General features: G+C 43.3%; 2 protein-coding genes across 2 annotated transcripts in view; both read left to right on the top strand.

Moving 5' to 3' along the window:
* The window catches only part of TRAPPC4 (trafficking protein particle complex subunit 4), a 29,153-nt gene extending 25,695 nt beyond the window's left edge, over window positions 1-3,458 (top strand). The window contains exon 5 of the mRNA XM_069742426.1: window positions 382-3,458. Within this exon, the coding sequence (XP_069598527.1) occupies window positions 382-460 (79 nt within the window). The 3' untranslated portion in view covers window positions 461-3,458. The remainder of the gene's footprint in view (window positions 1-381) is intronic.
* Window positions 3,459-6,539: 3,081 nt separating this feature from the next.
* LOC138650950 (indolethylamine N-methyltransferase-like) lies at window positions 6,540-17,274 on the top strand. Its single transcript, XM_069740838.1, has 3 exons — window positions 6,540-6,721; window positions 14,910-15,117; window positions 16,727-17,274. The coding sequence occupies exons 1-3, from the start codon at window positions 6,583-6,585 to the stop codon at window positions 17,154-17,156; spliced, it is 777 nt and encodes a 258-aa protein (XP_069596939.1). The 5' UTR covers window positions 6,540-6,582; the 3' UTR covers window positions 17,157-17,274.
* Window positions 17,275-19,269: the final 1,995 nt, after the last annotated feature.

Genomic DNA, 19,269 nt, shown 5'->3' on the forward strand with positions numbered 1-19,269 from the left:
CGCTACATTTGTTCTTAGTTCGACCACTAGAGATAGTCGAGCATAGCATGCAGCCGATCCATCCTCAGCACTCTGATAAGAATGAATGGAGCAGTGGAGCGCATGAGCGGGCACTACTCCTGTCACACAGGGCTCCTCCGTCATGTCTCTCGGGAAGGGAGTGTCTGTGGTCGAACCCCTAACAATCAGGAAGTTATCCCCCTATCCCACAGATCCCTGACTTGAGAATATCCCTTGAAACATTTTACATTGATAAAGGGGTTGGGAAAACTGAAAAGCATGTGTCTGCATATTGTACCATTTCTGACAAGCATGCGTGTGTGAGAAAACGTCCTGATACATGACAACTACTTTAGTCATTTCTAAATCTGTTTCTTTTAGGTGTGAACTCTTTGACCAGAACTTGAAGTCTGCCTTGGAAGTAGCAGAAAAAGCTGGAACGTACGGACCCAGTTCTTAGCATCCAAAATCGATCTCTACGTACAATAAACAGGGGCAAGGATCGCCTTTGTGGGAACCTTAATGGCAGCTTGTCTGCGGTGCCCCTTCAGGAGTTACACCCTGTACTATCTATGCTTGTATATACTGTAAAATTGGTAACTTATGACTACGGGTTCAATAAGTAAATGTGATGGATGGTCCTTCTGTGTGTAAGTCGATCTGCCAGTAAAGATTTGGATGTCTGGATATGGTACAATCTGCAGGTGAAATTACACGATGTACAATATGCCACGTGTGTGATCAGAGTTGATGCCAATCGAAATAACATTGAACTTGGATTTCTGATCATCTAGGTTGGTATTTTATGTAATGTTTTTCAGGCCATCTAAAAGATACTTAAAGGGAACCTGTCAGTAGCCTCAACCCTCCTAAGCTGTCTATATGGGCATGTTGGTCATAGGAAGTTGAATAAATATAATTCAGTGATATCTACAATACAATGTCTTAATCCAGAGAAATCCATGTGTTTCCTATATATAAACGAGCTTTTAAGATCTGTCTCCTGCCCATAGATCTTATTTTAAATGAAAGGAAGTGTTACCAGTGTGAGGAATATAATGACTTATAGTCTTCTCTCCTCATCACCCGGCAGAGCTGTGTGTGGTTGCAATCAACATAGTACTGCAGAACTTTACTTTAAATAAACCACATATTCCATTGTGCGATACCACAACAGAAACAGAAGTGAGAAGAGGGAAAAAGATATAAAAAGGTAATAATTTTATTGAAACAACAATGTTAAAAATTAGTACAAAGCATTTGAAAATAGGGAAGGGGAAAGAAAAAAAGAAAAAAGGGGGGTTGAACCACCAAGATGGAGAAAACGAAACTGCACTATACCACAACGGGTTAAAATAACTAAACCCAATAAACATATGATGGTAGTACTAGTTGGGGATGAGGCAAACTAGATATCCTAATCCGAGATCAATAACAATGTAGCACAAGGTGTATCCCCCACAGGCATAAAGATATCCTATTACAAAATAACGTAACCAGGCCTGAAGTGAGTATATGTCTATCCCAAATACAAGGCAGGAAAAAAGACCTGCTGGTGTACTGGTGAATACTCCCACAGTCCGATACAACAGCCGAAAAAATGCCAAGAAAAGGATCAATAGCCAGGGAATGGTTTACCTGTGAGACAGATCAAATGCAGAGGTATCTAGTGCGGGTGGACAATGCAGATGCGGTTCCTATGCGCCCGACAAGCGCTGTTTCGCCGTAGCTTCTTCAATAGGGGCGAGTTCCTCACTTCAGGCCTGGTTACGTTATTTTGTAATAGGATATCTTTATGCCTGTGGGGGATACACCTTGTGCTACATTGTTATTGATCTCGGATTAGGATATCTAGTTTGCCTCATCCCCAACTAGTACTACCATCATATGTTTATTGGGTTTAGTTATTTTAACCCGTTGTGGTATAGTGCAGTTTCGTTTTCTCCATCTTGGTGGTTCAACCCCCCTTTTTTCTTTTTTTCTTTCCCCTTCCCTATTTTCAAATGCTTTGTACTAATTTTTAACATTGTTGTTTCAATAAAATTATTACCTTTTTATATCTTTTTCCCTCTTCTCACTTCTGTTTCTGTTGTGGTATCGCACAATGGAATATGTGGTTTATTTGATTTTTTGAGGTGACATTCAGCCTGTATTTCTATAAGGACTATGGGAATACAGAACTTTACTTTGTCTCATTACAAACACATTTGCTGCAGCAGTTATCCTCTCATAGTGCTGTCAGCTTTGCTGCTGGGCTGTATCCGATTATAATGCACACAGTACAGCAGAGATGAACCTTGTCTCATTACAAACACATTTGCTGCAGCAGTTATCCTCTCATAGTGCTGTCAGCTTTGCTGCTGGGCTGTATCCGATTATAATCCACACAGTACAGCAGAGATGAACCTTGTCTCATTACAAACACATTTGCTGCAGCAGTTATCCTCTCATAGTGCTATCAGCTTTGCTGCGGGGCTGTATCCGATTATAATCCACACAGTACAGCAGAGATGAACCTTGTCTCATTACAAACACATTTGCTGCAGCAGTTATCCTCTCATAGTGCTGTCAGCTTTGCTGCTGGGCTGTATCCGATTATAATGCACACAGTACAGCAGAGATGAACCTTGTCTCATTACAAACACATTTGCTGCAGCAGTTATCCTCTCATAGTGCTGTCAGCTTTGCTGCTGGGTTGTATCCGATTATAATGCACACAGTACAGCAGAGATGAACCTTGTCTCATTACAAACATTTGCTGCAGCAGTTATCCTCTCATAGTGCTGTCAGCTTTGCTGCGGGGCTGTATCCGATTATAATCCACACAGTACAGCAGAGATGAACCTTGTCTTATTAAAAACACATTTGCGTGTCTCTTCTCACAGTCTTCATAGCTCTGCTGTACTGGCTTCCTCAAGCACTGGCTGCCTGTGAGATGGAAGCTGAAGCACTCTGACAGGACAACTGCAGATGTGTTTGTATTGAGAGTGGACAAAGTTAATCTCTGCTGTACTATGCTAGTACTGATCTCACTGCAGAGCTGTGTGTGATTATGAGAGCAAAGTGAACAGCTTATTTACATATAAGAAAATGTAGATTCTCTGGAATAACATCAGATCGCAGATATCAAGGTATCATTGTATTCAGCTTCCTATGACCTGCATGCCCATATAGACGGCTTAGGTGGGTTGAGTCTACTGACAGATTCCCCATAACATTCCTAGCAGTCCATATTGTGTACATAGTATTTCAACCCTTCATTGAATTTAAATGTATAATAAGTAAAAATACTAATCAGAAGAGGAGCTGGAAAACCAGGCAGGTGGGGGAGATTTGGTGGCTATGGACTGCTGACATGGCTGGTGGACCCGGGGTACTGCAAATCTTTGTGGTCAACTGTACTATTAATGTCACTATTATGTAATAAAATATGATGTTAATTAGTTTTATTCCTTTGACTTTATAATGTTTTTACTCACTGTAAAATGCCCAATACTTACCACAGACTTCACTGGAGCTTACTTGCTGAAGCATCGCCTGTAACATTGCAGTACTATGACACCTGATGTGAATGTAATGGCGCAGAATCCAGGTCGGGATTGAAGGCAAAATGCAAAGACAGCACTAATGCTAAAGCCAAAGGCAGGTGATGTCTTGGTTACGTCTACAGCAGACTTAAAGGGAACCTGTCACCCCCAAAATCGATGGTAAGGTAAGCTCACCACCGTCAGGGGCTTATCTACAGCATTTTGTAATGCTGTAGATAAGCCTCCGATGTTACCTGAAAGAGGAGAAGAAGAGGTTAGACTATACTCACCCAGGGGCGGTCCCGCTGCTGGTCCGGTCAAATGGGTGTCTCAGGTCCGCTCCGGCGCCTCCCATCTTCATTCCATGACGTCCTCTTCTGGTCTTCACGCCGCGGCTCCAGCGCAGGCGTACTTTGTCTGCCCTGTTGAGGGCAGTGCAAATTACTGCAGTGCGCAGGCGCCGGACCTCTCTGACCTTTCTGGCGCCTGCGCACTGCAGTACTTTCCTCTGCCCAGAACAGGGCAGACAAAATACGCCTGCGTCGGGACAGCAGCGTGAAGACCAGAAGAGGACGTCATGGAATGAAGATGGGAGGCGCCGGAGCGGACCTGAGACACCCATTGGAGCAGGACCGCCCCTGGGTGAGTATAATCTAACCTCTTTTTCTCCTCTTTCAGGTAACATCGGCGGCTTATCTACAGCATTCCAGAATGCTGTAGATAAGCCCCTGATGAAGGTGAGCTTACCTCACCATCGATTTTGGGGGTGACAGGTTCCCTTTAAATAATAGTTTTGATGACTGTAGAAACTGCATAAGGAGAACTGCTTGAAAAATATCGAAAGAAACTTTTTTTTTTTTTGTCTCCATAATTTTTTTTCACCCTTTAGATTAAAAAAACCCTATATAATCACTAAAATTCTACTGACCTGGAAAATCATGTTGACTAGTCAAGAACAAAACCCAAAATATGGTTTTCAGGAGTTTTTTTTTCTGAAATTTCACCAATGTTTTTTCCACTTTTTAATACATTGAATGTTAAAATGAATGGTGTGTTTCAAGACTGCAACTCATTATGGCTCCTGGGGAGAAAAAGAGGGGGTAACAAAACAAAAGCACAAAAATGAAAAGGGGTTAAATACATTACACGGTTTCATTTATTTTTCGACACAAGTCTTGTCTGAGAGTTGCTGTTGTGCTGAACATGTCGCCGTGTAGCACCAGCCTTATTCTTATCACATTATTGTCACGGAGTTACAGCAACAGAGACGAGCCAGAAGACCGCAGTATCTGATTGCTACTACTCCTGCGCTGAAAAAGAAGTACTAAACCTTATTTTTAAATGGTGTTAATTTATTTTGGCAGAACAGGGGTTAATCGGCCATGTTTGGAGCTCTGGGAGTCTGAGCTCTCAGCTGAGCACAGTGAGCCACTCCTATTCCCTATATAATCTGGGTCCTGACTGAAACACATTGTCAGAGCTAGCTTATGCCGCAAGACTTGGAGGAGAGTTGTTTGGAGGTTATCTGTGAAGGAGTTTGGAGGAGCTATCTGTGACTGTTGCTTGGGTTTGTAAGTGTGATGATTCCATTTCCTCTCCTGCTTTGGTTTTTCCCCATCCTCCCCTCCCCGATGCCTTCCTCTGTTATATGTGACTGAATATTTGTATGTCTGGTATTTTAAGTTGCCCTTGTTCGTCTGGTTGATTTACTGCGGTGTATGGCTGCTCCCCGTTCCCTGGGTGGGTGGGGGATACAGATGAAGGGTGGATACAGGAGATAAGGCAAGGTACGTGGCCCCTGCATCTTCACCTTCAGAAGTAACTTGGGGAAAAGGGCGAGTTAGGGTGCACCCTAGTGTTAGAGACAGGAAAGGAGTCCCTGGACTGGGGTCACCCGACAACCGAGTTGTGACAATTATGGTAAGATACAATGTGTCATGGGATAAATGTAGACTCTTCTGTCTTTTTAAACAGGACACCAAAAAAATATTAGACATGAATGACATGAAGTACAGTTGCATCTTACAAGATTAGAATACCATCAAAAAGTTAATTTATTTCAGTTCTTCAATACAAAAAGTGAAACTCCTATATTAGGTCATTACAAACAGTGATGTATTTCAAGTATTTATTTCTGTTAATGTTGATGATTATGGTTTACAGCCAATGAAAATCTCAAATGTCCTTATCTCAGTAAATTAGAATACTTTATAACACCAGCTTGAAAAAATGATTTTAACATCTGAAATGTGGACCTACTGAAATGTATGTTCAGTAAATGCACTCAATACTTGGTCGGGGCTCATTTTGCATCAATGTGGCGTGGCATGGAGGCGATCAGTCTGTGGCACTGCTGAGGTGTTATGGAAGCCCAGGTTGCTTTGATGGCAGCCTTCAGCTCGTCTGCATTGTTGGGTCTGGTGTCTCTCCTGCATTAAAAATCTGCATCAAAATCGGAACGATTTTTAATGCACTAGTGTGTCTCCAGCCTAACAGGTCTTATTGCACCCGGTTTATTTTGGTAGAGCTGACAAATTTTCTTTATTCATTATAGATAATAGATAGATAACAATAGATAGATAATATATAATAGATAGATATATAATAGATAATAGATGGAAGATAGAATGAAGATAGATAGATAATAGATAGAAGATAAATAGATGATATATAGATAATAGATGGATAGATAGAAGATAGATAATAGAAGATAGATAATACATAGAAGATAGATAGATAATAGACGGATAGATAGAAGATAGATAATAGACGGATAGATACAGTAGATAATAGATAATCACATGTGGACAAGACAGTATTTTACTCCTCTGACAGCACATTTCATAGGACAAGGAGTTACAAAGATTTGCAGTTCATGGCCGGTCACTTGGATAATGACTAATCCTGAAGATTTTAGGTTGCAGTTACTAAATACACTAATGTATAACAGAGAACCACGTTAACCATTAATAATGGAAGCTCCAGCTTCGGTCAGGATTCTGTTCGTTCCTTATTTTATAACTGACTACAGACAATATCAGTCTTGTGACACAAGATGGATTTTACGGGAGGGGAAATTTATCAGTCCAGCTTTGACCCCAAATCGTACCTGGCCTCCTTTTGTAGTCTGGGATCTGGAAGAGACGACATTCTAACATTTCGCCTGAGAAAGTGCTTTGAGACATTTGGACCAGGCAAGTGCACCTCTTGTGATATAGACCATGCCAGTATACCATGGGCATCTAATGGTCTACAATTATATTTGTACAACTGGTATAGGTGATATATTGCCCTGCGTATAGCAATATGGACAGGGCCTGACTAGCCATCTCGCAATTCTGGTAAATTCCAGAAGGGCCTGTCTGGTCATGGGCTGCCTTGTCTGCTACGTTATTAGCAGAATCTGTGTTCTCAAGACACTCATACTGTTAAGAGCTGTGATGGAGCACAAAGTTGCTGACTCAGTAACTTAGCCCAGCAGGCCATTATTAGAAATATTGGTCTTGTAGGAAATCTTGCTTTCCTCCATCCATGGTAATATTAGTAATATAATCCCATCTGGTGCTTGGGGATGGGGACAACATGGCCCTGTGTGATTTAAAATGCCAGGGCTGAATTTCAGCCGCAGTCTGTACCTGCTTGTAGATGTGACCAACCCTCAGGTAAAACTACATGAAGGTCAATGGACACAGGTGGCTGAATTGATGGGATTGCTTCATCACCCATTTACAGTGACTTAAAAGTTACAAGTTGCTGATTTAACTCCTGGCATTTTTATGAAAAGAGTGGAAGAACTTGTTTTGTCTGTCCCAAAGAGGAGGTTTAATCGCAGATGGCATTGCTGCTTCAATGAAACGGAAAGAGACACTGCTAATAGAAAATAAAATTCTTCTGGCAGCTGTTTATGTGGACCCGAGTCATCGTATCGTACAGCTCACTAAAGAAAAAGAAGCTCTGATTGAGGTAGCAGTTAAGATGAGTGGGCTACAGGACAGCCAAGAGCAAGAGGACTCAGGTCCTGCCAGTGCTGCTGCTGCCGTTAGAAAACAGATTGACAATATTTCAGCAAAAGTTTCACTTGCTCTCAAAGTAGAAGAGTTCAATCATTCATCAAAAGTGACTGTGCACGAGGCAAATCCTTTATACCCATGAGGTTACTGCTTTGCCACCAACCCAAATTAGTGTAGAGAGGTCGTTCTCTAGCCTTAAAATAATTAGGTCAGATTTTACGTAATCTGTGAAGGAGGAACATGAGCCCAGTATGAGGAAGTCGGAGTCGTGGAGTCGGTGTCATGGAAATTGAGGAGTCTGAGGTTTGGCTTACCGAATCCACAGCCCTGATTGTGTGACTGTGTGGGTTTCCTCCCATGTTCTGAAGACTGACCTGTAGTAGATATGACCCCTGATGGGTGCAGTGATATCTGTAAAGTGCTGTACAATCAATATGCTTATTTATTATGCTTCATAAGAATGGTCTCACTTTGCAGACATTATTGCCCCATCAGGACTCACATCCTATCAGGATGTCTTTGGAAGTGGAGCTGCTCATATTCTGCTCCATTCATTTTTTTATGGGACCATCGGCGAATGTAGAGCTCCATTATTTCCAGACAGTCCCCTAGACAATGAATGCAGTGGAGGATAAGCCCGTGTACCTCTACTCCTTTCAAGAATGGGATGGATCTAGGACACTTGTGCACTGAGCTCTGGAGACAGTGTCATGGAGATTATTACGTGATGTTTTCTAGTACGTGGATGTGTCAGAAATAGCCCACATTGAACGGCCGCCCTCGCCGGTCTCCTGTCTGAGACCACAGACTAAAAGCTTTTTGTTCCCATCTCATAGATCGGTGCACAGCCTGCTGTTGCTGGTGGTTAAGCACCCATGGGGCAGCATGCTAACACTGTTGCTTTTTCTTGTTGCTGTTTTCATTGGTTCAGCTCTGACCAAGAACAATGAGATTCCTCCTCTCAGACACATCTCAGAAAATGAAATCCGTGACCACAACGGAACCTGCTCTTCCTTTTCATGACCTGTCGGTGGGCACTGATAGGCATATTGATGACCTAGCCAACAGGTAATTCTATGGTGGCTCAGTGGTTAGCTCAATTACCTTTCAACAATTGGGTCCTTAGTTCAATTCTGCCTAAGGTTAGACTAATTCTACCTCTCAATTGTACTTTAGAAATTGCAAATGGACCCGCTCTAGTTATTCATTACATGTCGGTGGGCACTGATAGACATATTGATAACCTTGGTCTTGTAGTAAATCTCCCTGTTCTCCATCCAGGGTAATATTAGTAATATATCCCATCTGGTGCTTGGGGACGGGGACACCATGGGCCTGTGTGATTGCAAATGCCAGGGCTGAATTTCAGCCCCAGTCCGTACCTGAATATGGACCATGCCGATATCACAAATACACACATATATACACCCAGCTGGTATCAGTAATATAACTTATTGCATATAGTGATATGGATTATTCAGGTATAGCCTTGGCTTCTCCTGGTTTATTATGATGTGCGTGGAGCTTTTGTAAGACAGGTATTTTCTGGTATACATTAATGTATGGGCACAGCTGATATCTTTTTGCATATAATGATATACACTGTTCTGGTATACTTGGGCATCCTCTGGTATGCAATTATATATGTACAATTTCCTATATGTAGGGATATGCACTATGCTTGTAAGGGTGCGGTCAAGTGGAATTCTTGTAAAGAAACAGTTACAGACAAGTTAATTGAAAAAAAAAATAATTTTTTTTCCTTTACAAACTTCGGCACAACAAGCTGGATAGTCGTAAATCTCATATAAGGCACAAGACCTTTTTGAGTTACTTATTGAAATTTCCTGCTCTATTCCTGGCCCTACTTGTAAGAGACCTACCTTAACTGACCCTTACCTACTATGCTACAGTAATAAGAAGCAGTGAAGTCCCTGAAGAACTCTTGAAGGACGTGCCATTAATGAGAGACTGCCATCTCAGAGTTAGGTATCAGGTATCAGACTCAGGTATCAGAGTTAGGTATCAGAGTCAAGTATCAGAGTTAAGGTACCGTCACACTAAGCGACGCTGCAGCGATACCGACAACGATCTGGATCGCTGCAGCGTCGCTGTTTGGTCGCTGGAGAGCTGTCACACAGACAGCTCTCCAGCGACCAACGATGCCGGTAACCAGGGTAAACATCGGGTTACTAAGCGCAGGGCCGCGCTTAGTAACCCGATGTTTACCCTGGTTACCATCCTAAAAGTAAAAAAACAAACAGTACATACTTACCTACCGCTGTCTGTCCTCGGCGCTGTGCTTCTCTGTACTGGCTGTGAGCACAGCGGCCGGAAAGCAGAGTGGTGACGTCACCGCTCTGCTTTCCGGCTACCCGGCGCTCACAGCCAGAGCAGAGAAGCAGAGCGCCGAGGACAGACAGCGGTAGGTAAGTATGTAGTGGTTGTTTTTTTACTTTAACAATGGTAACCAGGGTAAACATCGGGTTACTAAGCGCGGCCCTGCGCTTAGTAACCCGATGTTTACCCTGGTTACCAGCGAAGACATCGCTGAATCGGTGTCACACACGCCGATTCAGCGATGTCTACGGGGAGTCCAGCGACGAAATAAAGTTCTGGACTTTCTTCCCCGACCAGCGACATCACAGCAGGGGCCTGATCGCTGCTGCCTGTCACACTGGACGATATCGCTAGCGAGGACGCTGCAACGTCACGGATCGCTAGCGATATCGTCTAGTGTGACGGTACCTTTAGGTATCAGACTCAGGTATCAGACTCAGGTATCAGAGTCAAGTATCAGAGTTAGGTATCAGAGTCAAGTATCAGAGTTAGGTATCAGACTCAGGTATCAGAGTCAAGTATCAGAGTTAGGTATCAGAGTCAAGTATCAGACAGAGCATTTCTGATGTTATTTCTGATGTTTGACTTTGATTTGTGACCATGTGTGAAAGTCGGGTATAAGAGTCAAGTATCAGAATGAGGTATCAGACAGAGAATTTCTGATATTTGACTTTGATTTGTGACCATGTCCTAAAATGAACACTGTACATCTGCTGGCCAGGCAAAATCAAGCGGAAATAAATTGTGCTGAAATATTTGCAGGGGAATGACTTTGTGTGCTGAACCTGATCAGGTGACACACAGGAAGACCTTTCTTGATATAAAAGCCCTGCTCACCAAACCGCAGGCAGATTTGTTGACAGAGAAGAGAGTGGAGCAGGCGCACTCCAGGGATGTCGCTGAGGCCAACGTAACAGGCCTCAGCGGAAAGTCTATAACATCCAAGTGTCAGCCATTGCCTGACAAGGCCTGGATTCCACACAGGAGGACTCCAAGTTCCATCTCCACTAGTCGGGACATGCCAGTAAAAATCAAGAGACCAGACATCACCCGTCAAGAGCCGAGGCCTGTTCCACTCTTGACAGACTTCTGTGAACCGTCAAGCCAAGAAGATCCAAGAGGAGACTCTAACAGGAGGGACATGCCTGCGAAAGAACAGTGCATGTGATCCGTCAACACCTATGCTCTACAGTACCAGGGTCGGCTGACATTAGGCTCTCAAGTTGGGAGGGGGCCGGTTGGTGCATGGGAAGGTCAACGGGCTTTGATAGACTACATCAGAGGAAGACTTGCGGCTTAGGCTGGGTTCACATTGCGTTAACAGCAGCCCGTTCAACACATACGTTAACGGGCTGCTGTTAACGCAAGTGCCGGTTTTGCAGCGCGCTAGCGCACATAGAGCACCTGCTAGCTCTATCTGCGCTAGTGGTGACGGACCCGGAAATGCTGCAGCCCGCGTCGCAGGGTCCGTCACTCAATGACGGCACATCCCTAGCGCACGCCCATTGTGGGCATGCGCTAGCGATGCGTCCGACATTGCTTTCAATGGCGGCGTTAACAGACTACATTACGCCGCATTATGCCGCGGTGTAACGTAGTCCATTTAACAGGCACAGAACGCAATGTGAACCCAGCTTTAATGGGAAAACCCGGTGACCCCCGTTAGGGCCAGATTTCCAGAGTTTCTGTTGTGAACAGAACATTAATGTTAGAGAGAAACTTACTTTCCTTTTCGAAGTTTGTTATCTTTGTTTAAATGTTAATCTGCCTAGTTACCAACACTAATTGTCCAGATGCACATGAAGTCACTGTATATAAATAAAACTATAATGATCCCGGAATGTTTCTGCCTCGTGCATCTGTGCGTTGCATCCAGACACCCACATTACACTACCATAAAGTTCATTACAGCACAGTGCTAATCCAAGCAGGTCATACTGCAGACCTCGGATCAGCCAACTCCCTGCTAAACACTATTCACTAATCCAAGCAACCCCATTCACTAATCCATCTTAAAGGGAACCTGCCACCCCCAAAATTGAAGGTGAGCTAAGCCCACCGGCATCAGGGGCTTATCTACAGCATTCTGGAATGCTGTAGATAAGCCCCCAATGTATCCTGAAAGATGAGAAAAAGAGGTTAGATTATACTCACTTGGGCGGGCGGTCCGATCCAATGGGCGTCGCGGTCCGGTCTGGGGCCTCCATTTACTTACGATGATGTCCTCTTGTCTTCATGCTCCAGCTCCGGCGTACTTTGTCTGCCCTGTTGAGGGCAGAGCAAAGTACTGCAGTGCGTAGGTGCTGGGCTTCTCTGACTTTTCCCGGCGCCTGCGCACTGCAGTACTTTGCTCTGCCCTCAACAGGGCAGACAAAGTACGCTTGCGCCGGAGCCGCGGCATGAAGACAAGAAGAGGACGTCATCATAAGAAGATGGGAGGCGCTGGACCGGACTGCGACACCCACCTGACCAGACCGCAGCGGGAACGCCCCTGTGTGATCTAACCTCTTTTTCTCATCTTTCAGGTTGCATCGGGGCTTATCTATAGCATTACAGAATGCTGTAGATAAGCCCCTGATGCTGGTGGGCTTAGCTCACCTTCGATTTTGGGGGTGACAGGTTCCCTTTAACCCCAATGTGAATTGAACACCACTCAACCCACCTTGACTTCTTCCTTCCCTGAAGTCTTTTACAGCCCCAGCGGATTCCCCAGAACTGGCCTCACCACAGACTGAAAAAGCAGTTGAGCGCACACCCTTCAGCAGCAGATTTCAAAGAGTTCCACAAGCTGCTCTCTTTTGCATCTAGACTACCCTACTATCTCATGAGGTCAGCTCATTATTTGCTCTTTGTTACACTTTCCAACCTTTGCTATGTGATATTAAGGTTAAAATTTTACCCAATGGGTTTCCTGAAGAACACAAGGTGATCCATTGAGCAGTGCCTCCACAGAACCTGCGTGACAGTCCACGGCTTCTGTCCTGTAATAGATAAGACACTTCAGCTTCCAGTTCATCGCAATTACCCCAGTATACCAGCCTGGCCTCCAGATCACCGTCACTCTTCAAATGTACAAACCACTCTTAATATGGACCAACTGCAAGTTCTCCTGACACCACATGCTGATGATCTGAAGACTGGCCCTTTGTGCTCAACTACTCATTATCAGCTTCTCTCTGTCCCTTCTTCTAACAAGCCTGTGGTGCAACATTCTGGCGTTTCAGTGTACCCTTCTACGTCAGTGTCAGGCTTTTCCTGGTCATATGATGATGTCCCTCTTCTTCTTAGCCAATATTATAGCATACTATATATTATAGGATCACCTAGTGAGGTGGATCCATTAAGCCTCAGGTCTGGGTGGGCACATGGACCCCAGGCATTTGTTTATCAGGGATGAAGGCATGTGTGGAGCGAGGTCTTGGAACACTGGAGATCACAGGAGGGCAGGTGCAGAGAGGATGCAGGAAAGTCCAACAGCAATAAGACAGCAGGACTGCAAGTTCACAAGGCAGATGCAGACCAGGATCTGATAGAGGAGCAGCACAAACAGAACACAGGACTAGGAGTCTTAATACCTAAACACAAATGATGTGATGGAAGCACGCCAGTCCACTTGGAAAACCCAATGTGGAGCATAGCAGACGGCGGCAGCCATACGGGAAGGTGGCGAAGCACTGCCGAGCCGAGACAGGTGCACAGCAATATATTTACTTTGCATAAGCAGGACAAGAACAAATAAACCATAAAGCAGTACTTGTGAAACAGCTAATTAGTTTCTCATACAACTAAACAATCTTTCATGAGAAAAAAACGTTATGGGTGATTCTATAAGGTATTTAAGGCAGAAATCTGGAGTAAACACCTCAATAAATTGCAATATTTTTGCACAACTCAGAAGTTGTGCAAAAAAGGTGCAACTTTTGGCATTTACATGCCAGCCAATATGGGCGTAGCAGGAGCGGAACAGGATGTGGTCATGCCCGTCTGTCAAACGCATCATAAGTAACACCACTAAAGTGTTGTAACTTACTTCGGGAATGTTCCCAGGCTGCGAATGGTGTACATTTCTGGTGGCAGCACATGCTGGGTAACAGAAGTGTCTAATTTATTAAGCAATGCACCCTTTTGCACATTAGTTGGTAACAGTTATTTGTGATAGCCCTACCCTCTTTCATCAGGGACACAACCAATCATCTCACCAAAAGACAGGATATTCATCTTGAACCTGGGACAATTCTCACATGAATTGATGTAGAGTCATTGTACAACAGCATTCCACATGTGAAAGGGATTTAGGCTGTGCAATATTATCTCAGCACTAGGGCGACCCACCTGACATCACACAACAGGTTCTCAGTGGATTTCCTGAATTTTGTTCTTGGTCATAATTACTTTGACGGCAGGTACTACAATCAGCTCAGGGGCACAGCGATGGGGAGTCTATGTGCCCCACATATGCCAACTTGCTCATGAGCTGGTGGGTGGATGCAGTGGTGTTCCAGGTTCGAGGATGTCACATGGTGTCCCCACATACAATTTTGGAGATGGTACATTGATGACATCCTCATCCTGTGATCGGAGGATAGTAATTCTTTTGAACAATTTCTGGCACATCTGAATGTCAACCACCTCAGCCTTATGTTCACATGTGAGGTGGGTGGGGACAAGATTGCATTTCTTGACATCTAAGAAAGATTAGGGTTCCTTAACAGCCTCTTAAGGTGGGGAAGTCATCACCACACAAGCCTCAAAAAAGGTATCCCTAAGGGACAATTTTTGAGGCTAAGAAGAAATTATTCTTCCATAACAGACTTTCAATTACAGGCGAATAATCTGAAAAGGAGACTTTTAAATATGGACTATTCATCTCAAGTTATTGATGCCAGTTATCGTCGTGCACTAAGGAGTAATCAAACAGAACTTCTTACTCCAGAACAGAAAAACACACCAACAGAGATCACATGATTCATTGATTGGTACTTATGACATATGTCATGTCCAATATTCATTATAATACTCTTCTCTTTTTTAGGAGGTATCAAAGGAGATGTTTTGGTTGATATTGGAACTGGACCATCGATCTACCATCTTCTCTCTGCCTGTGAATCTTTTCCACATATTATTGCCACTGACTTCACAGATATTAATCGCCAAGAGCTGGAGAGATGGTTGAAAAGAGAACAAGGAACCTTTGATTGGTCAGAGATTGTGAAGATTGTTTGTGACCTGGAAGGCAAAAGGTAGATTGTTTATTTACAACACTTAATATTTCTTATCTAATTATCTAGGACCTAATGATTCTTAACAATTCCCATAAAGGAACTAACAGTATACTCATACAAAAGATGCATATTGATGAGATTCTGGCCCACAAATGCATCTCTGAAGATGTTCCTGTGGCCTACGCTTCAATGGAAGATAACCATGCGGAGTGGTAGCCTTATTTTCGTTCATATGACACATGGAGAAAAAGAATGGGTCAACCTAATTTGGCCCTAAATCTTTAAAGGCGTTGTCCTCTACTAGGATAACCCCCTCTTGATCTAAATGTTAGCCCGATAAAATAAAAAAGCTCAAACTCACCTCCGGTGCTGTCGTCGTTTCAACTGTTTTGGCACTCGTGCTCCCGGGGCTCTCATGTGGTTGCTGTGACACGTGACCCCGGCGCTCAATCAGCGCTGGCATCACTGTCTCTACTTTCGGACGCTTTGAAAACGAAGATGAAGCAAGGGCTGCAGCTGATCTCTAACTTCCTCTTCATGTTAAAAACATCCAGGGACAGTGATGACAGCGCTAATTGGGTGCCCAGATCACGTATCATAACAACCGCACAAGAGCCCCGAGACTGCGAGCGCCAAGACCGATGGAACGCAGCCAGCATCCGAAGTGGGCATTGGTTGTTTTTAATTTAATTGAGGCAAAACATTTAGATCAAGAAGGGGTTGTCCTAGTAGTGGACAACCCCTTTATTGGCATCAGTAGTTGTATTTGTAGTTGCATTCATTCCATGTACACTCTTACGTTGAAGACTTTCCAACATAGAAAAAGTGATAATGGTCTGAGATAAACACCTAGAGAACTTCTGAACATCTCTAAACATGAAGAAGACCTTTATATAGCTAATTGTTTCCATTAATAATATATTTTAATTAAAGGTAAGCTATCACCAAGTTGGTCCCATATGAAGTAGGGCCAGCACCTGTACGCCCTCATGTACACCAGTCTAGTTACCAATGTGCTCTGCATAACAGAAACTATAGCCTTCATTATACTCACCTACTGCTTGGTCCAGTCCAATGGGCACCTCTGGTCTTGATTTGGGGTCCCACGTCATGCACACAGTGTCTTCCATTGTGCTCCTGCATATATATTCTTCTCTCTGCCCTGCCGAGGGCAAAGTACTATAATGCGCATGTGCGTGGAAAGGCCAAAGAGTGCTGGTGCATGTTCACTACATCGGCAGGGCAGAGAGAAGAACACTTATGCAGGAGCGCGATGGCGAACATGGTGTAGATGACGTAAGATACATCATCTACATGAATCAAGAAGGAGGATGGAAATCGCTAACGAGAGGAGGCATCGGATCAAGACCAGAGACGCCTTTTGGACCGGACTGCCCTGTAGTTGAGTATAATGAAAGCTCTGTTTTGTGTGCATTGGGGACTTATGCATTCTAGCTTACAGGTGCAGACCCTACTTTATATGGGAAAACCTTGGTGACAGGTTCCCTTTGAAAGAAACCTACATTAAATATATTTAGCTCAACAGGGTAGACAGGGATCTAATATTAATGATTTATCTGGTTTTGCTGTGGTCTTCAATTTTTTTTGTAACACTTTTTTAATATAGAGATAATTGGGAGGAAAAAGAGAATAAATTACGATCCAGAATCCATAAAGTCTTGAAGTGTGATGTAACGAAGAGTAATCCACTAGATCCCGCAGAGATTCCCCTTGCGGACTGCCTGATCACAGCGCTATGCCTGGAAACGGCCTGCAGAGATACTGATGCATATTTCTGCTCTTTGAAAAATATCACAACCCTTTTGAAGCCTGGTGGATACTTGGTCTTGATTGGTGTCCTTGGAGATTCTTTTTATAAGGTGGGAGAGAAGACTTTTTTTTGTCTACCATTGGATGAGCAGACAGTGAGAAACGCTGTCACAGATGCTGGATACCGTATAAAGGATCTGGAGGTTTATTACATCTCTGATCAGGCATCATCTGCCCATATCACTGATACCTATGCTAATATTTTCCTTGTTGCACAGAAAAAATGAGACATAATCAATCTTCCATATACCATGAAGAAGAGATTAGTATATATGCTAGGAGGTGAAAAGGTTTATCGTAGAGCTTTGTATCGTGTAAATCTATTAAAATAGATTTTTAAAATTCCATGTCTTGTCACATTCCTGCAGTGGTTTCCTAAGAGGAGGTGTCTTCTCTTGTAATTGATAGAGATCCTCAAAATGGGAGCTTTTCATCACCCATAAAGCTAATGGGTTGTTTTATGGGGGGATTTAGTTTGCTCATTTTATGCTAAATGAAGTCAACGTACAACGCAGAAGGGTAACTTGCATCTCCAAGGGCCCCCAATATAATCTGCAACATGACCTCCAGCTAACGTCTGTATTTGCAACACTGATTTATTCTTATGTAGTCTTCAGACATCCAGGCAAAGGTGCAACTAAAACACTTTTGCAACCCCTAAATCTATGCCCCTGATAGAAAGTAAAGCGTTGTGATGGAGATGTCAACCTGGTGGAGCCATTCACAGGCTGGTATGAGAGCATGAGCATGTATCAAAGTGGGCAGGGCTGCCACCAGGAATTTCAGAGCCCCATACTGGCAAAATTTGTCCAGACTCCGCCCCAGCATCATCTCCACCCCTCAAACCTTCCACAGTACCGCCATCCACTCTTGGAAAAAGTCCACTTCTGCACATCGCCTTCTTCAATAACACATTAACAGTTCCCATCAAACACCATATCACACACATAGCAATCAACTTTTGTTTTGCGTATAATGTCAGTGTACAGATAACACAGGGCTCAACAGTGCCATTATTCACAGGAGTTCTGTATATAGTCTACAGGTAATACAGTAATCACCAGTGACATAATACACAGGAGCTCTGTATATAGTGTAAGTGCACAGGTAATACAGTGATCACCAGTGACATTATACACAGGAGATCTGTACCTAGTATACAGTGTCAGTGTACAGATAATACAGGGATTACCAGTGCCATTACTCAAAGTAGCTCTGTATACAGAGTACAGGTGAATCAGGGATCACTAGTGTCATTATAAACAGGAGCTCTGTATATAGTATATAGAGTCCAGGTAATACAGTTATTGCTGAGGACATTATACACAGAAGTTCTGTATATAATGTCAGTGTACAGGTAATGCAGAGATCATCAGTGACATTATACACAGGAGCTCTGTATATAGTGTCAGTGTACAGGTAATACAGTGACTCACCAGTGATTATACACAGGAGTTCTGTATATAGTGTATAGTTTACAGGTAATGCAGTGATCACCAGTGACATTATACACAGGAGCTCTGTATTTAGTGTCAGTGTACAGGTAATACAGTGACTCACCAGTGATTATACGCAGGAGTCCTGTATATAGTGTATAGTTTACAGGTAATGCAGTGATCACCAGCGACATTATACAAAGGAGCTCTGTATATAGTGTCAATGTACAGATAATACAGTGATGACCAGTGACATTATACACAGGAGATCACAGGAGCTCTGTACATAGTATACAGTGTATAATGTCAGTGTACAGGTAATACAATGGCTCACCAGTGACATTCACAGGAGCTCTGTATATATTGTACAGGTAATACAGTAATCACCAGTGACATAATACACAGGAGCTCTGTATATAGTGTACAGGTAATCCAGTGACCACCAGTGCCATTATTCACAGGAGTTCTGTATATATTATATAGTGTAAGTATACAGGTAATACACTGACTCACCGGTGACGTCTCTAGTTCTGTATATAGTATATAGTGTAAGTATACAGGTAATACACTGACTCACTGGTGACATCTCTAGTTGAAGTAATTTATCTTCGCTTTTCTTCTTAATCCAGCGCAGACTGCCATCACTTCTTCCGGCCAGGCCTTATCTCTACAGAAAATAACAAACAGTTATCTAGAGCCTTGCTTCCAGTACACATTCCGCACTTTTTCCCCAACTTCTACGCTACGCAGCTGAATACAGATATGCACCTACCATTAATATACATTTGGTTATTATGCAACTTACCATTCCAAATGGAACTTGTAATCCACCACTGTGACCCCACTAACTATAAATAGCCACTTTCCCCACCCAATATACATAATTTAATTAGCACTTGTACTC

The sequence above is a fragment of the Ranitomeya imitator genome, chromosome 10, assembly GCF_032444005.1.
Source record: "Ranitomeya imitator isolate aRanImi1 chromosome 10, aRanImi1.pri, whole genome shotgun sequence".
Lineage (NCBI taxonomy): Eukaryota > Metazoa > Chordata > Amphibia > Anura > Dendrobatidae > Ranitomeya > Ranitomeya imitator.

Excerpts from the sequence above, each read along its gene's own strand:
- LOC138650950 (XM_069740838.1), top strand. The coding sequence starts at position 6,583 with ATGGATTTTACGGGAGGGGAAATTTATCAGTCCAGCTTTGACCCCAAA. Across the intron at positions 6,722-14,909 it reads CTTTGAGACATTTGGACCAG|GAGGTATCAAAGGAGATGTT; the intron begins GCAAGTGCACCT and ends TCTCTTTTTTAG. Across the intron at positions 15,118-16,726 it reads TGTGACCTGGAAGGCAAAAG|AGATAATTGGGAGGAAAAAG; the intron begins GTAGATTGTTTA and ends TTTTTAATATAG.